At 35.8% G+C, this 19455-nt stretch overlaps 1 protein-coding gene across 1 annotated transcript in view; it reads right to left on the reverse strand.

Annotated features, from left to right (window-relative positions):
- ATRNL1 (attractin like 1) overlaps nt 1-19455 on the reverse strand; it is a 696121-nt gene that overhangs the window by 624000 nt on the left and 52666 nt on the right. Inside the window, exons 7-8 of the mRNA XM_081236563.1 lie at nt 17928-18015; nt 6985-7240 (exon numbers count right to left, since the gene is read on the reverse strand). Coding sequence (XP_081092689.1) covers nt 6985-7240; nt 17928-18015 — 344 coding nt within the window. The remainder of the gene's footprint in view (nt 1-6984; nt 7241-17927; nt 18016-19455) is intronic.

Below are 19455 nucleotides of genomic sequence, written 5' to 3' on the forward strand. Positions count from 1 at the left end.
ATGCAGTAGATATGGGTTCGATCCCTGGTCTGGGAAGAGCCCACATGCCACGGAGCAACTAAGCCCGTGTGCCACAACTACTGAGCCTGTGCTCTAGAGCCCGCGCGCTACAACTACTGAGCCCATGTGCCACAACTACTGAAGCCCACGCACCTAGAGCCCGTGCTCCCCAACAAGAGAAGCCACCGCAATGAGAAGCCCAAGCACCGCAATGAAGAGTAGCCCCTGCTCGCCGCAACTAGAGAAAGCCCGTGTGCGGCAATGAAGACCCAATGCAGCCAAAGATAAATAAAATAAAATAAATTTATAAAAAAACAAAACACTGTCCTTGTCAAGATCACCAAAGATCTGCACAGTACTAAACTTAATGGTCAATCGTTAGTAATTATTTTACTCGACCCATCAGCAGAGCAGCACTTGGCACCGTTGATTACTCTTTTGTATAATAACCTTTCATCACTTAGCTTCTAATTCACTGTACTCTTCCTTGCTTATTTCCTTCTTCCCCCCTACCTCTTATCATTGGGCTCAATCCTTTTCTCCTTTCTATCTACACCCATTTCCTTAGTGATCTGATCCAATCTCATGGCTTTAAATGCCATCCATATCCCAAGAAGTCCCAAATTTATATCTCCAGCCAAGATCTCTCTAGAGCTCCAGATCCATACAGCCAACTGCCTACTTGACATTTTCACTTTGATGTCTAATGGATATCTCACATATGACATGTCCAAACTGAACTCCTCACCTTCGAATCACCTTCATCTCAAACCTGCTTCAGAGTCTTCTACATGTCAGTTGATGGCAACTGCACCATTCCAGCAGCTCACGCCAAAAACCCTGGAATCATCCTTGACTCCTCATTTTTTCTCAGCCACTACCTCCAAACCCTAAGCAAATACTATTTGTTCTACTTTAAAAACATACAAAACAAACTGACTGATTCTCATCATCTCCAATACTACCACCCTGGTCTAAGCCACCATCATTGCCCAGATTACTGTAACAACTTCCTAACTGGCTTCCTTGCTTCTGTTCGTTCCTCCCTAGAGTTTATTTTCAACACAGCAACCAAAACGATTCATTTAAAAATTATGTCATTGCTCTACTCAAAATCTTGCAGTGTCTCTCCATTTCACCCAATGTAAAATACAAACACTTGGCAGAAATCTGATGATCTTGCTCCTTGTTACTTCTCTAACTTCATTTGTTAATGTTTATTCTCTCTCTACGGAGAGAGAATAAACATTAACAAAACATTTCCAGACTCCTTACTGTTCCTTGAACATGCCTGCATATTCTTGCCTTTACACTAGTTGTTCCTACTTTCTGGGAACTCTTCTCTCAGATATCCACATAGCAAATTCCTTCACTTCATTCAACTCTGATCAAAATTCATCGTCTCATTGAGGCTTACTCTGGCTTCCCTATTTTGTGACTACCTCCCACCCTCACAGTATTCTTAATCCCCTTCCCTTGCTCTATTTTACTAAAAATTACTATCTTCTAACACATCATATATAAGCATACCTATTCTGTTTATTATTTATTGTCTGTATCACCCTGCTAGAAATAAGTTCTGCAAAGATAAGGAAAAATACCTGATGCATCATTGGCTGAGAAGCGTTACTGCATATCTGTGGAACCAAAACTGTGCTCCTATAAGCTACAAAGTCAATGCAATATTTGGAGGTACTCCTTGGCTCAAAAGATACTCTAAAATTCATAAAGTGCAATGACAGTGCCTAAGACTTTTAACTACAGTTTCAAGAGCTAAAAAATATTCTGCAGTATTTTAGATTTCTTTTCAAATGTTAATGTATGTGTTCAAATTAAATGATTAAAGATAAGTTAACTAGATGGTTCCTTTGTTTTAAATCATATTATTATCAAAATATCAGGGAAGAGTCACAGTACCAAGCACAGAGCCAGAAATACTTCAGAATTATCTGCAACATTATTAGAAGTTGAGTAAGTGGTCACTTGGAGTATGTTAATTGGAAGTTTCTGTCTCTTTTTAAAATTTCTACATAATGGTGAGATCAATATCCTTAGGGTATACTTCAGAGTAAATTTTTATCTAGTAAAATACTCTGTTTTCATGAATTACTATGCTATAACTTCAGCTTTCTTTTCAGTTACCCTCACTGCAATGCTGGTTAAAGTGATAGCCTCTTGTTTAATTGAAAAAAAAAAAACCTTTTTTCTTAGTTTCCTAGAAGCTTTAAACATGAACGGTTAATCAAAGTAAATCCAATCTACATTTGGGTAGTTGATGCCATTAAAATCAGTCAAGAAAAAGAGCCTAAACTCACATCACAGTGTAGTAATTCCCACTAAGAACAAAGGGAAAAAAATTTTAACTCTCTCCACAGAGATAAGTATTCACTTATAACTAAGATGATAAATTATCCCATTATTTATATTCAGAGCAGCCTTACTTAACATAGTCGTTCCCTAAAGTAGCACTTGTCTATGGTATACACAACTTAATTATTCTGACAACATCTTTACATACACCTATTGTTTTGTATTCTTTCATAAGTACTTTCCAAAGTGGAAGTACTTACAGGTTATTTTTTTGACATCACATACTTTAACAATAAGCGACAAATTCAAAATGCTTTAGGAGTCAAGTAATATGTTAACTTTATATTATTAAGATATCATTTTAGAAAAATTGATGAGTTTTACTTTGTACTTAAATAATTTATAGCATTTTAAAACTACTCATAATTCACCAACTATTCTTATAAAACTCATGAATCATGTATTCTTCCCATTTCCACCTTATACTACATTCATAAAGGTACCTAACAAATAATACAATTAATAGGACAAAAAACAAACCAAAAATACCCTGTTGATAAATTTATTTAGAAATAGTATTTTGGTTATAGAATAAGGCAAAAAAAAAACCACCCTCTGTAGAAATACTTTCAAATTTACCAAAACTACACTTGACATTTTGTAATCAAATTATTCCAGGGCTTCCCTGGTGGCGCAGTGGTTGAGAGTCCGCCCGCCGATGCAGGGGACACGAATTCGTGCCCCGGTCCGGGAGGATCCCACATGCCACGGAGCGGCTGGGCCCGTGAGCCATGGCGACTGAGCCTGCGCGTCTGGAGCCTGTGCTCCACAACGGGAAAGGCCAAAACAGGGAGAGGCCCGTGTACCACACACACAAAAAAAAAATTATTCCAAATAAAACCAAAAACCTAGCAACCAATGAATTTACTGGTTAACAATCCATACCAACATTTACCATTCAGAGAAGATTAGAATAAATTTGTTGTGCCTTCCTAACCATCCATGGAAAGTATAACCACCACCATGTCTCAGGACTGAATGAGACTATCCTTCAATAAAGGGAAATACGAAAAAAGTAAAATATATTCTGCGAACTGTAAACTATACCCAGTAGGGAGATGGGGTAGGGAAGGCATGTACCAATCAGGTGGCCTACAGATTTGTTTCAATGGCCAATACTGCAGCTAAACCCATGCAGGTATGGCATCAAAGAACTTCTATATAAGGTCGGGATCCCTAAAGGGTTATACCATCAATGAAAAAGTAAGGTTTTTAAAAATCTGTTCTGCAGAGGCAGACAGAAAACATCTATTTCAGCTCTAGCTCTACATAGAGGAAAAAAGTAGTTTGGGAATAGATTAAACATAATGTCACTTTGGGGCATAAATTCATCTTACATAAAAACTCAAAAAAAAAAAATACCACATGCCAAAAGTTTAACTTAATTTGGACCTGCGTTGCTAGGCCCCCAGAAGTCCACACTCTCTCTCTAGAGGAGGGGTAGGCAAACTAAGACCCAGGGCTAAATCTAGAACAAAGCCATGCCCATCTGTTTATGTTTATGGCTCCTTTCATGTTACAACAGCAGAGTTGATTAGTTTTGACAAAGACCATATGGTCCACAAAGCCTAAAAGTTATTATCCGTCCCTTTATAGAAAAGATTGTGACCCCTAGCATAAAATACTTATAATAATGTCAAATGTGTTCAAAGTAAAACAATATGAATTAAATTAGTAGAAACAGTAGCCTGTAAATTGGAAGTTGATCAAAGAGTAAAAGTACTGGTTAACTGTCGACTTAAAGTATTCATTTTAAAACTTAAAAAGTCATCACCTATGGTTCAAGTACAAGCATGGTAATAGTTTAATCCTGAATCTTCCCGTTTTCCTCAGGGAAGACATATAAAATAAGGAAAACATAGGGAGGAAAAGTGAAAGAAAAAGAAAATTAAATTTCCAGAGAAATTAGGAATGAAAAAAACGCACCAACTCCAAATCAGGTGCGAATGTGCAAAAAGCCAGTGAAACTAAGAGAATCAGATAGAGAAAGCTGCAAGAATGCAGAAAGGAAGACAAAAAACAAAGAACATGGAAGAAGCCTAATGGTAGATCTCAAATATTACCTATCTTGTTCCCACAAAAAATAGGCCTCACTCTCCCTAATCATGAGAAGAGCTATAATTAAAAACAAAAAAGACAACAAAGTAATTTTAAAAAAACATAAAATGTACATAAAATGTACAAAAACCAGAGGGATCACAAAGCAAAATCCAACTTTCTCTTGTATACAAGAGATACATTTAAAACAAAGGGATTTTGAATGGTTAACAATAAAGGAATGGGCAAAGGTACACAGGGAAAAGACTAACTTCCCCACCAAAAAAAAAAACCAAGAGCCATAATATTAATAATAGACAATGTTGAAATCAGATCAAAAAACACTGAACAAAGCACTTTATGATACTAAAAGATACAATTTGCAATAAAGATATAACAGTTATGAATATCCATAATAGCAACTTCCGTAAAGCATAAATTCCAGAATACACAAGAAAGAGGCAAAAAATAAACTAACATTTTTAGACTTTTATTAACTTTCAGAGCATGATAGATCAAGTTAAAAAATATCATAAGTAAGGAAGAAAAAACCTAAACAGAATAATCAATAAAGTAGATTTTATATATATGTATCAAATGCTATACTTTGATATTATAGGATTTACCTCCTTTTCAAGTGTCTATAGAACATTTATGAAAATTGGGCCCCAAAGAAAACTCAATAAATTAGAAAAAGCAGAAATAATACCTACAACATTCCCTGAACACTATAATAAAACCAAAAATTAAAAACAAAATAAAAAATCAAAACAACCTTTTTACGTAGAAAATTTGTCACTCTTGCTTAAACGACTCTTGGGCCCATCTGAAAAATGAGAATGACTCACCCACATTTGATTCACTGCTACCATGAGTTTGTTATGACAATAATGTATGTAAACAGGCTTATTTAATGTAGCATTTATTAACCATTACACTCTAAAATGTTCCTATCACCAGAATTCTCTTTAGATTTCTTCTATTTTCTCAGTAAAATAAGAAGTAAGAGAGTAATGATGAAGAGTGAAGTGTTGGAAGTTTGAAGAGAGAAAGGAAAACATATGAAACAGTCATCTTCGAAAACTGTAAGACAGATTGGTGATTATGAACTTAAAACTAGGTAAATGAGAAGTACACACAAGAGAGGGTGAGAGAGAGTGAAGCACTGACCAGAGGCTCAACAGACTAAAGGCTCTGGTAAGGCTGAAGAATTCCCAGAGTCTGGACACTCTTCAGGAGTAAGCTGGAAAGATCAGCAGCACTTGAAGAGTAAGATACTTGAAATGGAAATTATGGGCTTCGTAGCAAGTACACAAAGTCAAGAGTACCGCAATGCGAGAGAAAGACCCAAACAGGATGGAAAACAAGATCTTTGTAAGCGAGATCAAAAAATTGAGAGGACAGAAGTATTTAAATGGATCCTAAAATATCCATAAAAATATCTGGCTAATATATGTAGGACAGAGACAGTGAGCCAGAAGCTATATTCTTCCAGGAATTAAGCACAGTGATCAAAGGAGCAACAGAGGAGTGTAAGATGGAGGAGTAGTAGGTGGTATAGTCTGATGATGTAAGATTCAAAGTTGAGTGATTTAAAGGAGGAAGGAGTAAAAATAGAGTGGAAATGACAGTAAGAAGTAAGGAGGATACATATCCCAATTCCAGCCCAGCTGTACTGGGGATATGAAAAAGAAAAGATCACTTAAAAGGACTGAAGGGGAAACAGTGGAGAATTTAGAAGGGAGTCTTCCTCTGACACACAAGCACTCTCTTGTTGTTGCCAATGGTGATCTGCAAATGAGTTCTCTCATTAAGATTACACAAGGACTCTAAATAGTTGAATATAGTTGTCTATACACTAAAGGGCCAAAAACTTGAGTTCATAATCCTGGCCAGAACCAGAAATGGAGTATGTTCCTGAATCTAAATAGCAAACATAGCGTATATACATTTGTAGGCAAATAAAAAAAAAAAAAAAAACTTACAACTGTTTGAAAATGTCATAAAGAATTCAAAGAAATAAAATACCAGAAAAATAAATTAGAGTATTTAAGAGTCATATGTAGATTGCCCCAGTCACCTTCACACACCAGATAAAATCTTTTATAGAAGCCAAAAGACTGTCTTTGGGAAGCTTACTTTAGAAGAATAATACATACATAGAGATATTGCAATAAGATTAGAAACAGAACCTTGAAAAATGAAACATCCTGAAATCATGGAATGCATAGTAAAGAAACTGGGTTAGTTTTAGCTTTCAGTTCTTAAGTAAAATCCAAAGAAATAGCACCATCTATTGGAATTTCAGATATTTAAAATACATATTCTCAATTCTTAGAAAATGTGTCTAGTATGTAACGTTTCTGCACATTTGGCTAAGAAGATAACTTACATATTAAAGGACAATATCTAACACAAAATAAAAAAGTTTATAGTAAAAAGTATTAATTCTTGGTTTATAATTCTAATTTCAAATAACTAACCATTTTGACTAAATTCATATGAAGATTTTATTATAGATAAAATATTCTCAACTAATAAAGAAGAGTATATAGTTACATGTTCAAAGTAACTTACAGATATGGTATTCCTGTATGCTGCTTGTATAACCATATATTGCAGAATATCCAAATATTATGATCATGACAACATCTCTACTATCCAACTCCATAATATGTGCTGAATGTCCCTCCACAGCATACTGCTGACCATGTCCAAGCACAGTAGGAGTTTTTGTACTCCATGACTGACTATGTATGTTAAAAACCCATAATTCATCTGTGACATTGCCATCACTTGTTTCAATTCTGCCTCCATACATAAAGATGTTTGCCTGTAAATTAAAAAAACATATGTTAATAAAAAAAAATTTGTATCTTAGCAAGATATATTAATTAAAAATAAAGACTAAATTTAAACATTAAATTTTAGTAATTGCTCACAACATGCATAAGACATAGTTCTTATTTGTAAAAAGTCAAATGGGAACACATGAGTAATGATAATTAATTATTTTACTTACAAGAAGGGGGAAAATCCACACTTACAAAAAGTTACTTTAAGGTATTTTATTTAAAAGTTATGTAGTCAATTAACCATGTTTTTAATTATCCTAGTTGTTGAGTCCCTAGTTGTTAAATTTGAATTTTACCATCTATTTGTACTGTTTGTGCTAGTCTCAATCATTCACTGTTTTCATCATTGTTCACCAGAAAGGTAGATCACATTTGCGTATATTATGTGGAGTACATTTTTATTACCACTTCTCACGGCTATGAGCAAATACCTTATAGTACTTATAAATTATACAATTTCAATATGATTGAAATGAATGATATATAAATCATTACTATTTCAACAACCTAGAAAGAGAAAAGAATTTCTTCAACCTAATAAAGAGCATCTAAGAAAAACAGAAAGATGATATTACATACACTTAATGGTAAAAGACTGGATGTTTCACCAAGGTCAGTAATAAGATAAAGGTGCCTGCTTTTGCCACTTACATTCAACATTGTACTCAAGAGTTTAGCCAGAGCAAATATGCAAACACTGAATAAAGGTATAAAGATTAGAAAAATAAAATATTTCTATTTGTAGATGATATGAACTTGTATACAGAGAATACTAAGAAATAGAAAAACAATTAGAGGGGGCGGAGTCAAGATGGTGGACTAGGAGAATGCAGAATTCATGTCACCGCACAACTAGGGCACCTACCAGGCACCGGTGGGGGACCACAGACACCTAAGGGGATGGGAGGAACTCCCAGCGACCAGGTAGGACATGGGGCATTGGGGGAGTGAAGGGGGAGAAGTGGAGGCAGGACGGGACTGGCACCCCTGAAGAGCAGCTGGGGGAGGGGAAGGGAACTCAGGCCGGAAGGGGGAAATTAGGGAACCACTGGGAGGGCAGAGGATCTAAAGGGAGCATGGCCAGGTTTCCCCTGCCCGCCTGGACCCCCAGGAACCTGTCGAGATCTCGGGCCTGATCCTCTGCCCACCCAGGCCCCCTCCAGCCACGCACGTCCTGAGGGAGTGGGAGGGAGGGAAGGGGGAGCAAAAGTAAAGGCTGGACCTCCAGGACCAGCACACCTGAGGGGCGGCTGGGGGAGGGGAGGAGTTCCTACACCCAGTGGGACCCACCCCCAGTTAGGGATCCAACGGGTCGGGGGAAACCCTGTGGGAGACGGTGCAGGAAGGAGGTGAAGGAACGGAAGGGAAGGGGGCCAGCACTTTCTCTGTCCACTTAGGCACTGGGAAGACTGTTGGGCTCCCCAGCCTAATCCTCTGCCCTCGGAGCCTCCCTCCTGCCACACAGAGCCCAAACCCTGCCCTGCACTCCCACCAAGGGCCCTACCTCTACACATGGAGACCCCCTCCAACAGGCTGGGCCTAAACCCCACCAACACACGCTCACCCAGGGCCTTACCTCCAAACTCTGGAACTCCACACTCCAGAGGCCATCCTTTCCACTTGCTGCCTCTCCCCTCCTGTCAGGTCCTAAACAGAGGCCCAGCCCCACGCTTGAACATCGCCCCACACATGCCCCGCCCCCAGGGCCTTTTCTGGCTGCATGGGTCCTGAGCCTAGGCCCCGCCCCATGCTCAAATGTCACACACCCCACCTGCCTAGGTCCCGCCCCACCCTAAACCCCACCCCTGCCTAAGTTCCACCCCTGCCTAAACTCCTTCCACATAGTCAAGGCTTTTTTTTTCTTTTTCTTTTTCTTCTTTTAGATGGGGTTCTGTTTTACCTTGTTGATTCATTTATATTTTTATTTTCCTAATAAATCTTTTATTTTTCTAATTTTATTTTATTCTTTATACTTTGTTATTGTTCTCTCCTTTTGGCTTGTTCCCCCCACCTTTTTTTTTCTTTTTTCTGTTGTGATTTTACTTTACCTTGTTGCAGTTGTTACAATTATATTTTTACTTTTCCTAATATATCTTTTATCTTTCAAATCTTTTTGTTTTTTTATTCTTTGATATCATACTGCTCCTTTTTTATTTCTTTCTTTCTTTCTTTCTTTTTTTGCTTGGTTCCCAGGCCAGAGGTCCAGCCCAAGCTCCTGTGGTGGGAGCTCCAAGTCCAACCCGCTGGATTAACAGAGAACCTCACACTCTAGGGAATATTAATCAGAGTAAGTCCTCCCAGAGGTCCTCATCTCAGCACCAAGGCCCAGCTCTATCCAACTGCCTGCAAACTCCAGTGCTGGACACCTAAGGCCAAACAACCTATAAGACAGGAATACAGCCCCAAACATCAAAAAAAAGAAACGACAAGAAAATATATTACAGACGAAGAAGCAAGGTAAAAACCTACAAGATCAAATAAATAAAGATGAAATAGGCAACATACCAGAAAAAGAATTCAGAGTAGTGATAGTATAGATGATCCAAATTCTCAGAAACAAAATGGAGAAAATACAAGAAACATTTAACAAGGATCTAGAAGAACTAAATAGCAAATAGTGATGAACAACACAATAAATGAAATTAAAAATACTCTAGAAGGAATCAATAGCAGAATAACTGAGGCAGAAGAACAGACGAGTACGCTGGAAGATAAAATGGTGGAAATAACGGCCAGGGAGCAGAATAAAGAAAGAAGAATGAAAAGAATTGAGGACAGTCTCAGAGACCTCTGGGACAACATTAAACACACCAACATTCGAATTATAGGGGTCCCAGAGGAAGAAGAGAAAAAGAAAAGGTCCGAGAAAATATTTGAAGAGATTATAGTCGAAAACTTTCCTAACATGGGAAAGGAAATAGTCAATCAAGTCCAGGAAGCACAGAGAGTCCCATACAGGATAAACCCAAAGACCAACATGCCAAGACACATATTAATCAAACTATCAAAAATTAAATACAAAGAAAACATATTAAAAGCAGCAAGAGAAAAGAAACAAATAATATACAAGGGAATCCACATAAGGTTAACAGCTAATCTTTCAGCTGAAACTCTGAAAGCGAGAAGTGGGTGGCAGGACATATTTAAAGTGATGAAAGAGAAAACCTTCAACCAAGATTACTCTACCCAGCAAAGATCTCATTCAGATTTGATGGAGAAGTCAAAAGCTTTTCAGACAAGCAAAAGCTAAGAGAATTCAGCACCACCAAACCAGCTTTACAACAAATGCTAAAGAAACTTCTCTAGGCAGGAAACACAGGATAAGGGAAAGACCTACAAAAACAAACACAAAACAATTCAGAAAATGGTAACAGGAACATACATATCAATAATTACCTTAAATGTAAATGGATTAAATGCTCCAACCAAAAGACACAGACTGGCTGAATGGATACAAAAACAACACCTGTATATATGCTGTCTACAAGAAACCCACTTCAGACCTAGGGACACATACAGACTGAAAGTGAGGGGATGGAAAAAGATATTCCATGCAAATGGAAATCAAAAGAAAGCTGGAGTAGCAATTCTTGTATCAGACAAAATAGACTTTAAAATAAAGGCTATTACAAGAGACAAAGAAGGACACTACATAATGATCAAGGGATCAATCCAAGAAGAAGATATAACAATGGTAAATATTTATGCACCCAACATAGGAGCACCTCAATACATAAGGCAAATGCTAACAGCCATGAAAGGGGAAATCGACAGTAACACAATTATAGTAGGGGACTTTAACACCCCACTTTCACCAATGGATGGATCATCCAAAATGAAATAAATAAGGAAACACAAGCTTTAAATGACAAATTAAACAAAATGGACTTAACTGATATTTATAGGACATACCATCCAAAAACAACAGAATACACTTTCTTCTCAAGTGCTCATGGAACATTCTACAGGATAGACCATATCTTGGGTCACAGATGAAGCCTTGGTAAATTTAAGAAAATTGAAATTGTACCAAGTATCTTTTCCAACCACAACACTATGAGACTACATATCAATTACAGGAAAAAACTGTAAAAATTACAAACACATGGAGGCTACACAATACGCTAAGAAATAACCAAGAGATCACTGAAGAAATCAAAGAGGAAATCAAAAAATACTTAGAAACAAATGACAAAGAAAACACGACAACCCAAAACCTATGGGATGCAGCAAAAGCAGTTCTAAGAGGGAAGTTTATAGCAATACAATCCTACTTCCAGAAACAAGAAAAACCTCTAATAAACAACCTAACCTTACACCTAAAGCAATCAGAGAAAGAAGAACCAAAAAAACTCCAAAGTTAGCAGAAGGAAAGAAATCATAAAGATCAGATCAGAAATAAATGAAAAAGAAATGAAGGAAATAATAGCAAAGATCAATAAAACTAAAAGCTGGTTCTTTGAGAAGATAAACAAAATTGATAAAACATTAGTCAGACTCATCAAGAAAAAAAGCGAGAAGACTCAAATCAACAGAATTAGAAATGAAAAAGGAGCAATAACAACTGACACTGCAGAAATGCAAAGGATCATGAGAGACTACTACAAGCAACTATATGCCAATAAAATGGACAACCTGGAAGAAATGGACAAATTCTTAGAAAAGCACAACCTTCCGAGACTGAACCAGGAAGAAATAGAAAATATAAACACACCAATCACAAGCACTGAAATTGAAACTGTGATTAAAAATCTTCCAAAACAAAAGTACAGGACCAGATGGCTTCACAGGCAAATTCTATGAAACACTTAGAGAAGAACTAACACCTATACTTCTCAAACTCTTCCAAAATATAGCAGAAGGAGGAACACTCCCAAACTCATTCTACGAGGCCACCATCACCTTGATACCAAAACCAGACAAAGATGTCAAAACAAAGAAAACTACAGGCCAATATTACTGATGAACATAGATGCAAAAATCCTCAACAAAGTACTAGCAAACAGAATCCAACAGCACATTAAAAGGATCATACACCATGATCAAGTGGGGTTTATCCCAGGAATGGAAGGATTCTTCAATATATGCAAATTAATCAATGTGACACACCATATTAACAAAATGAAGGATAAAAACCATATGATCATCTCAATAGATGTAGAAAAATCTTTCGACAAAATTCAACACCCATTTATGATAAAAACTCCCCAGAAAGTAGGCAGAGAGGAAATATGCTTCCTCTTAGAGGAAAACATAGGCAGAACACTCTATGACATAAATCACAGCAAGATCCTTTTTGACCCACCTCCTAGAGAAATGGAAATAAAAACAAAAATAAACAAATGGGACCTAATGAAACTTAAAAGCTTTTGCACAGCAAAGGAAACCATAAACAAGACCAAAAGACAACCCTCAGAATGGGAGAACATATTTGCAAACGAAGCAACTGAGAAAGGATTTATCTCCAAAATATAAAAGCAGTTCATGCAGCTCAATAGCAAAAAAACAAACAACCCAATCCAAAAATGGGCAGAAGACCTAAATAGACATTTCTTCAAAGAAGAAATACAGATTGCCAACAAACCGATGAAAGGATGCTCAACATCACTAATCATTAGAGAAATGCAAATCAAAAGTATAATCAGGTATCACCTCACACCAGTTAGAATGTCCATCATCAAAAAATCTACAAACAGGGCTTCCCTGGTGGCGCAGTGGTTGAGAGTCCGCTTGCCGATGCAGGGGACACGGGTTCATGCCCCGGTCCGGGAAGATCCCACATGCCACGGAGCAGCTGGGCCCGTGAGCCACGGCCACTGGGCCTGCGCATCCGGAGCCTGTGCTCCGCAGCGGGAGAGGCCACAACAGTGAGAGGCCCGCGTACCACCAAAAAAAAAAAAAAAAATCTACAAACAATAAATGCTGCAGAGGGTGTGGAGATGCACTGTTGGTGCGAATGTAAATTGATACAGCCACTATGGAGAATGGTACAAAGGTTCCTTAAAAAACGAAAAATAGAATTACCATATGACCCAGCAATCCCACGACTGGGCATATGCACTGAGAAAACCATAATTCAAAAAGAATCATGTACCACAATGTTCACTGCAGCACTATTTACAGTAGACAGGACATGGAAGCAACCTAAGTGTCCATCGACAGATGAATGGATAAAGAAGATGTTGCACCTATATACAGTGGAATATTATTCAGCCATAGAAAGAAACGAAATTGAGTTATTTGTAATGAGGTGGATGGACCTAAGTCTGTCATACAGAGTGAAGTAAGTCAGAAAGAGAAAAACAAATACCGTATGCCAACACATATATATGGAATCTAAAAAAAAAATGGTTCTGATGAACCTAGGGGCAGGACAGGAATAAACATGCAGACATAGAGAATGGCCTTGAGGACACAAGGAGGGGCAAGGGTAAGTTGGGATGAAGTGAGAGAGTAGCACTGACATATACATACTACCAAATGTAAAACAGATAGCTAGTGAGAAGCAGCTGCATAGCACAGGGAGATCAGCTCGGTGCTTTGTGACCACTTAGACGGGTGGGAAAAGGAGGGTAGGAGGGAGACGCAAGAGGGAGGGGATACAGGGAGATATATATATATATATATATATATATATATATATATATATGCATATAGCTGATTCACTTTGTTATACAGCAGAAACTAACACAACATTGTAAAGCAATTATACTCCAATAAAGATGTTTAAAAAAAAATCTAAAAAAAACAATTAGTTAATAAATGACTTCAGCAACATTGCAGAATAAAAGATCAATGTACAAAAAACCAATTATACTTCTATAAGCTTGCAATGAACAATCCAAAAATGAAACTAAGTAAACAATTCAATTTACAAAAGCATCAAAAAGAATAAAATAACTAGGAATAAAGTTAACAAAAGAAATTCCACACTTGTACTCAAAGCTACAAAACATTGTTGAAAGAAATTCTGAAAGATGTAAATGAATGGAAAGAACTCCTGTGTTCATGGATCAGAAGACTTGATATTGTTAAGATGGCAATACTCTCCAAATTGATCTACAGATTCAATGCAATCTCTATTAAAATTCCAAATGGCTTCTCTGTAGAAATTGACAAGTTGATTCCAAAATTCATACGGAATTGCAAGAGACTGAGAATATCCAAATAATCTTGAAAAAGAAGAAAAAAATTGAGGATTAACACTTCTCAACTTTAAAACTTACTACAAAGCAAAAGTAATCAAGATAGTATGCTACTGGCAAAAAGAGGAGCATACAAATCAACAGAACTAAGAGTCTAGGAAAAGAATCCATATATCTATGGCTAACTGATATTTGGCAAAAGTGCCAGGACCATTCAATGGGGAAAGAATAGTCTCTTCAACAAACAGTGCTAAGAGAACTGGATAGTCACATGCAAAAGAGTGAACTTGAATCCTTACTGCACATGACATACAAAACTTCAAGTGGATAAAAGACCTAAACGTAAGAGCCAAAAAAACTATAAAACACTTAAAAAAAAACATGGGCTAAATATGCATGACCTTAGATTTGACAGTGGATTCTTAGCTACAACACCAAAATCACAAGCAACAAAAGGAAAAAAGATATATTGGATTTCATCAAAGTTAAAAACTTTTGTGCTTCAAAAGACACCATCAAGAAAGTAAAAGAAGCGGAATATTTGCAAATCATGTATCTGATAAGGGACTTGTATCTAGAATATATAAAGAACTCTGACATCTCAAAAATTTTTAAATGGGCAAAGGACTTAGATAGACATTTCTCCAAAGAAAATACAAGTACTCAAAAAAGCACATGACTAACATCATTAGTCAACATGGAAATGCAAATCAAACATGAGGTACCACTTCACACCTATTAGGATGGCTATCATCAAAAAGACAGATTAACTAGTCTTGGTGAGGATGTGTACATGTTGGAACCTTCATACAAAGTTGGCAGGACTGTAAATGGTGCAGCCACCTTGGAAAACAGTCCGCAAGTCCCTCAAAAAGTTAACAGTTACCATATGATCCAGCAATTTCAACTCTACTATACCCAAGAGAAATGAAAGAATATGCCCACACAAAAACTTATACATGAATGTTCATAGCAGCATTATTCATAATAGCCAAAAGGGGAAACAACTCAAGTGCCCATCAACTGATAAATGGATAAACAAAATGTAAAATATCCATATAATAGATATTATTTAACCATAAAAATTAAGTACTGATATATGCTGCAACATGCCAGTCATAAGCTACATAGTAAACAATTTCACTTATATGAAAGACAAATCTACAGAGAAAGGAAACAGCTTCACGATTGCTTAAAGCTGGGAGGATGAGAAGGTTTGGGGTGACAGCTGAAGGGTACGGGACTTCTTTACAAGGTGATGAAAATATTCTAAAATTGATTACACAACATTGCAATTTTGACAAACCTGCAAGAGATAATTGCACAACTCTGAAGATACTAAAAAGCATTCAGTTGTACATTTTAAACACATGAATTGTATCATATGCCAATTATATCTCAATAAAGCTGTTACAAAAAAATGAAATAAATCAAAAAACTGAAAGAAAACAAAGAAACATATCCACATACATATGTACATAGAGAGATTTTTATTTAATTTCTTAAACATGTACATGCATAGCAAAAAACAGTGGTAGTTTATTCTTTACATTGCTCCTGTGTTTTCCAAATTTTCTTAAACAAGCACAGAAAATATATAAGTTCTGATTTGAAAAGTGTAGTCACAGTCCACAAAATACATGAATTTTTGTTGATTCAAAATAAAAACCAATTCAGTAGCCTGATTTTAATCATGCTAAATTCATGAACCCCACAAATACATAAAAATAACTGATTAAAAGCAATCCCTATCAAAATCCCAATGACATTTTGCATAAGTAGAAAAATCCATCCTAAAATTATTATGGAATCTTAAGGGACCCCGAATAGATAAAACAAACTTGAAAAGACTGAAGTTGGAGGTCTCACATTTCTTCATTTCAAAACTTACAACAAAACTACACTAATCAAAACAGTGTGGTACTGGAATAAACACAGATCTAGATCAAAGGACTAGAGAGCTCAGAAATAAATCTCTGCATATATGATCAAATGCTTTCAACAAGAGTGCCAAGACCATTTAATGGGGAAAAAGTCTTTTCAACAAATAGTGCTGTGAAAACTGAATATCCACATGTAAGAGAAAAAAACGACCCTTACTTTATACCCTAAACAAAAATTAACTCAAAACAGATTAAAGACCTAAGAACTAAAACTTCACAATTCTTAAAAGAAAAACACATAGGGAAAAGGCTTCATAATATTGGATTTGGCAATGATTTCTTGGATATGACACCAAAAGCACTGGCAACAAAAGAAGAAACAGATAAATTGGACTGTGTCAAAATTAAAAACCTGCCCATCAAAGGATACTATCAAGAGTGAAAAAGCCCACAGGATAAGAGAAAATATTTGCAAGTAATATATCCAATTAGGGGATAAAATCCAGAATATATAAAGAACTCCTACAACTCAACACCAAGAAAAAGTTAAAAATGGGCAAAAGACCTGAATATATGTTCCTCCAGAGAAAGCATACAAATAGCCAATAAGCACTTGAAAAGATGTTACATATCACAAATCATTAAGGAAATACAAATCAAAACCACAATGAGATACTGCTTTACATCCATCAGGATGTCTATTATAGGAAGGAAGGAAGGAAGGGGAAAATAACAAGTGTTGACAAGGATATGGAGGAATTGAAACCTTTGTGCACTGCTGGTAGGAATGTAAAATGGTTACAGCTGCTGTGGAAAACAATATAGCAGCTCTTCAAAAAATTAAAAATAGAATTACCATGCAATCCAGCAATTCCACTTCTGGCTATCTATCCAAAAGAACTGAAATCAGGGACTTGAAAAGATAGTTGTATACCCATGTTCATAGGAGCATTATTCATAATAGCCAAAAAGGTGGAAGCAACCTAAGTATCTATTGATGGATGAATGGATAAACAAAATGCAGTGAAATATATACATACAACAGAACATTATTCAGATGTAAAAAGGAAGGAAATTCTGACACATGCTACAAGATGGATGAATCTTGAGGACACCATGCCAAGTGAAATAAGCCAGTCATTAAAGGACAAACACTGTATGATTTCACTTATATGAGGTACCTAGAATAGTCAAATTCACAGAGACAGAAAGCAGAATGGTAGTTTACAAGGTCTAGGGAAAGGGGGAAATGAGGAGTTACTGTATGGGTACAGAGTTTCAGTTTTGCAAGATGAAAAGAGGTCTGAAAATAACAGTAATGGCTGTACAACAACTTGAATATACTTAGTGCCACTGAATGAATTCTACTCTTAAAAATGGTTAAAATGGTAAATTTTTGTTATGCATATATGGACAAAAACTCAACCTTCATTTCTTCTCATGTTCAATGGAGGACTGTATTAAAATCTTTTTTTTTTTACTAAAATAGTATAAAAGTCTTTGACATCTCAAGTTATTGTGATTCATATGGTCTACTGTTCTTATTAAATGTTTGAAATAAATCTGAGATTTAGTATTTCTTCCTCTAAAGTCTAAAAAAAGAAAAAAAAGATTAAAATTTAAAGCAGGATTCATACCTGATATAAAGCAAGAGAATGCCCATATCTCTGGAGAGGTCCCCTTGATACAGTTCCTACATTCCATATACTGCTTTCTAAATTGTAACTGAAAACAAGAAAAAGAAATAACTTCATAAGCTAAGATTCATTTTCAGTTTTGTAATTTGCATATGCTTTCTTGTATTTAAATATTCATTAAATTCAAAAACAATTAGAATAAACTCATAATTTCATATACCATATTAGAAATTTCTAATAGAGACTCATTCAAGTTATATCTAGTCTAAATTAGGATTCAATCATCTGAATGTATATATAATATACAGTAACTTGACTAGGCTATTTATTACCAGAGTTAATTTGTTCTGAACCAGCTGATTAACCTAAACAATAGTGAGCTCTTCTAACTTTTAAAGTCACCTGGGCCTCCTTGAAGCTCCTACCTTAAGGCTTTTGTCTGGCTTTCTTCTCTGCCAATGTCTGACCCCTTCAAGTCTTTGCTCAGCTCTCACCTTTCCCATGAAGCGTACATGACTACATTTGTGAGTACAACTCCCTCCTCTTTGGCATTCCTGATTTGCTTACCCCTGCTACCTATCTTGCTATCTATCTATATCTGTATATGAATATATGTGCATATATATAATTTATTTATAATATATATATTTATCATGCTAATTACATTTTTTTCTAATTGCCTGTCTTTCCTCACTAACTTCACAAAGATGGGATATTCATTATGTCCACTGATAGATCCCAAGTACTAAGCACAAAGTAAGTGTTCAAAATAATTTGCTATGCCCATGAATACATATTAATTCTAATGTCGATGTATAAATGTTCCGTAAAATACTCTCTAATTTAATAGACACTAATACAAAACTTTTATATTATTTACTGAATAATTTGTCTTAAGCATAACATCTACACCTCAATTAAATTCTACTACAGAAGATAAATCAACTTATAACTGACACCATCACTTCTAAAAGCTTTTAAATATCCTTACCTACAGCTAAACCACATTCAGAAAAATGAAAAAATATTCTCTAACCTGTGAAAACAGCAACAAAGTTGCTGATTACTTCTAAGCTGATACCTCTAGTTTACTATAAAGATAAATAAACACTGTAATCAAAAGAACCAGGTTTCAGACAAAAAAAAATTAAACTATCTGGTTCAAATAGAAAATATATGTTTAGGAGAATATCAAGTAAAATTCATCACTTAATTTAAAATATGCTATTTAACTTGTACAGAACACAAACTTTTTGGATCTACATGTTTCCTTGACAACTATACTGTATCTTCACAACTCTACTTTGCAAATACCACAATTTAATCCAAAGTTCTACTTTATTTTCACAACCTTTTCATTTTCATGAATCATAGTTAATTTCCTTTTCTTTTCCACATTTAACTCTCGGTTCCTCAGGTTCTTTGCACATCTTAACAATTCATTTTAATCCTACCAACTCTCTTTCAATTCTTTCTACTATATTTTATCTTTCACTTACTGTGTTACAGAATTCTAATTGTTCACTTA

Source organism: Mesoplodon bidens, assembly GCF_964165515.1.
Source record: "Mesoplodon bidens genome assembly, chromosome: 1".
Lineage (NCBI taxonomy): Eukaryota > Metazoa > Chordata > Mammalia > Artiodactyla > Ziphiidae > Mesoplodon > Mesoplodon bidens.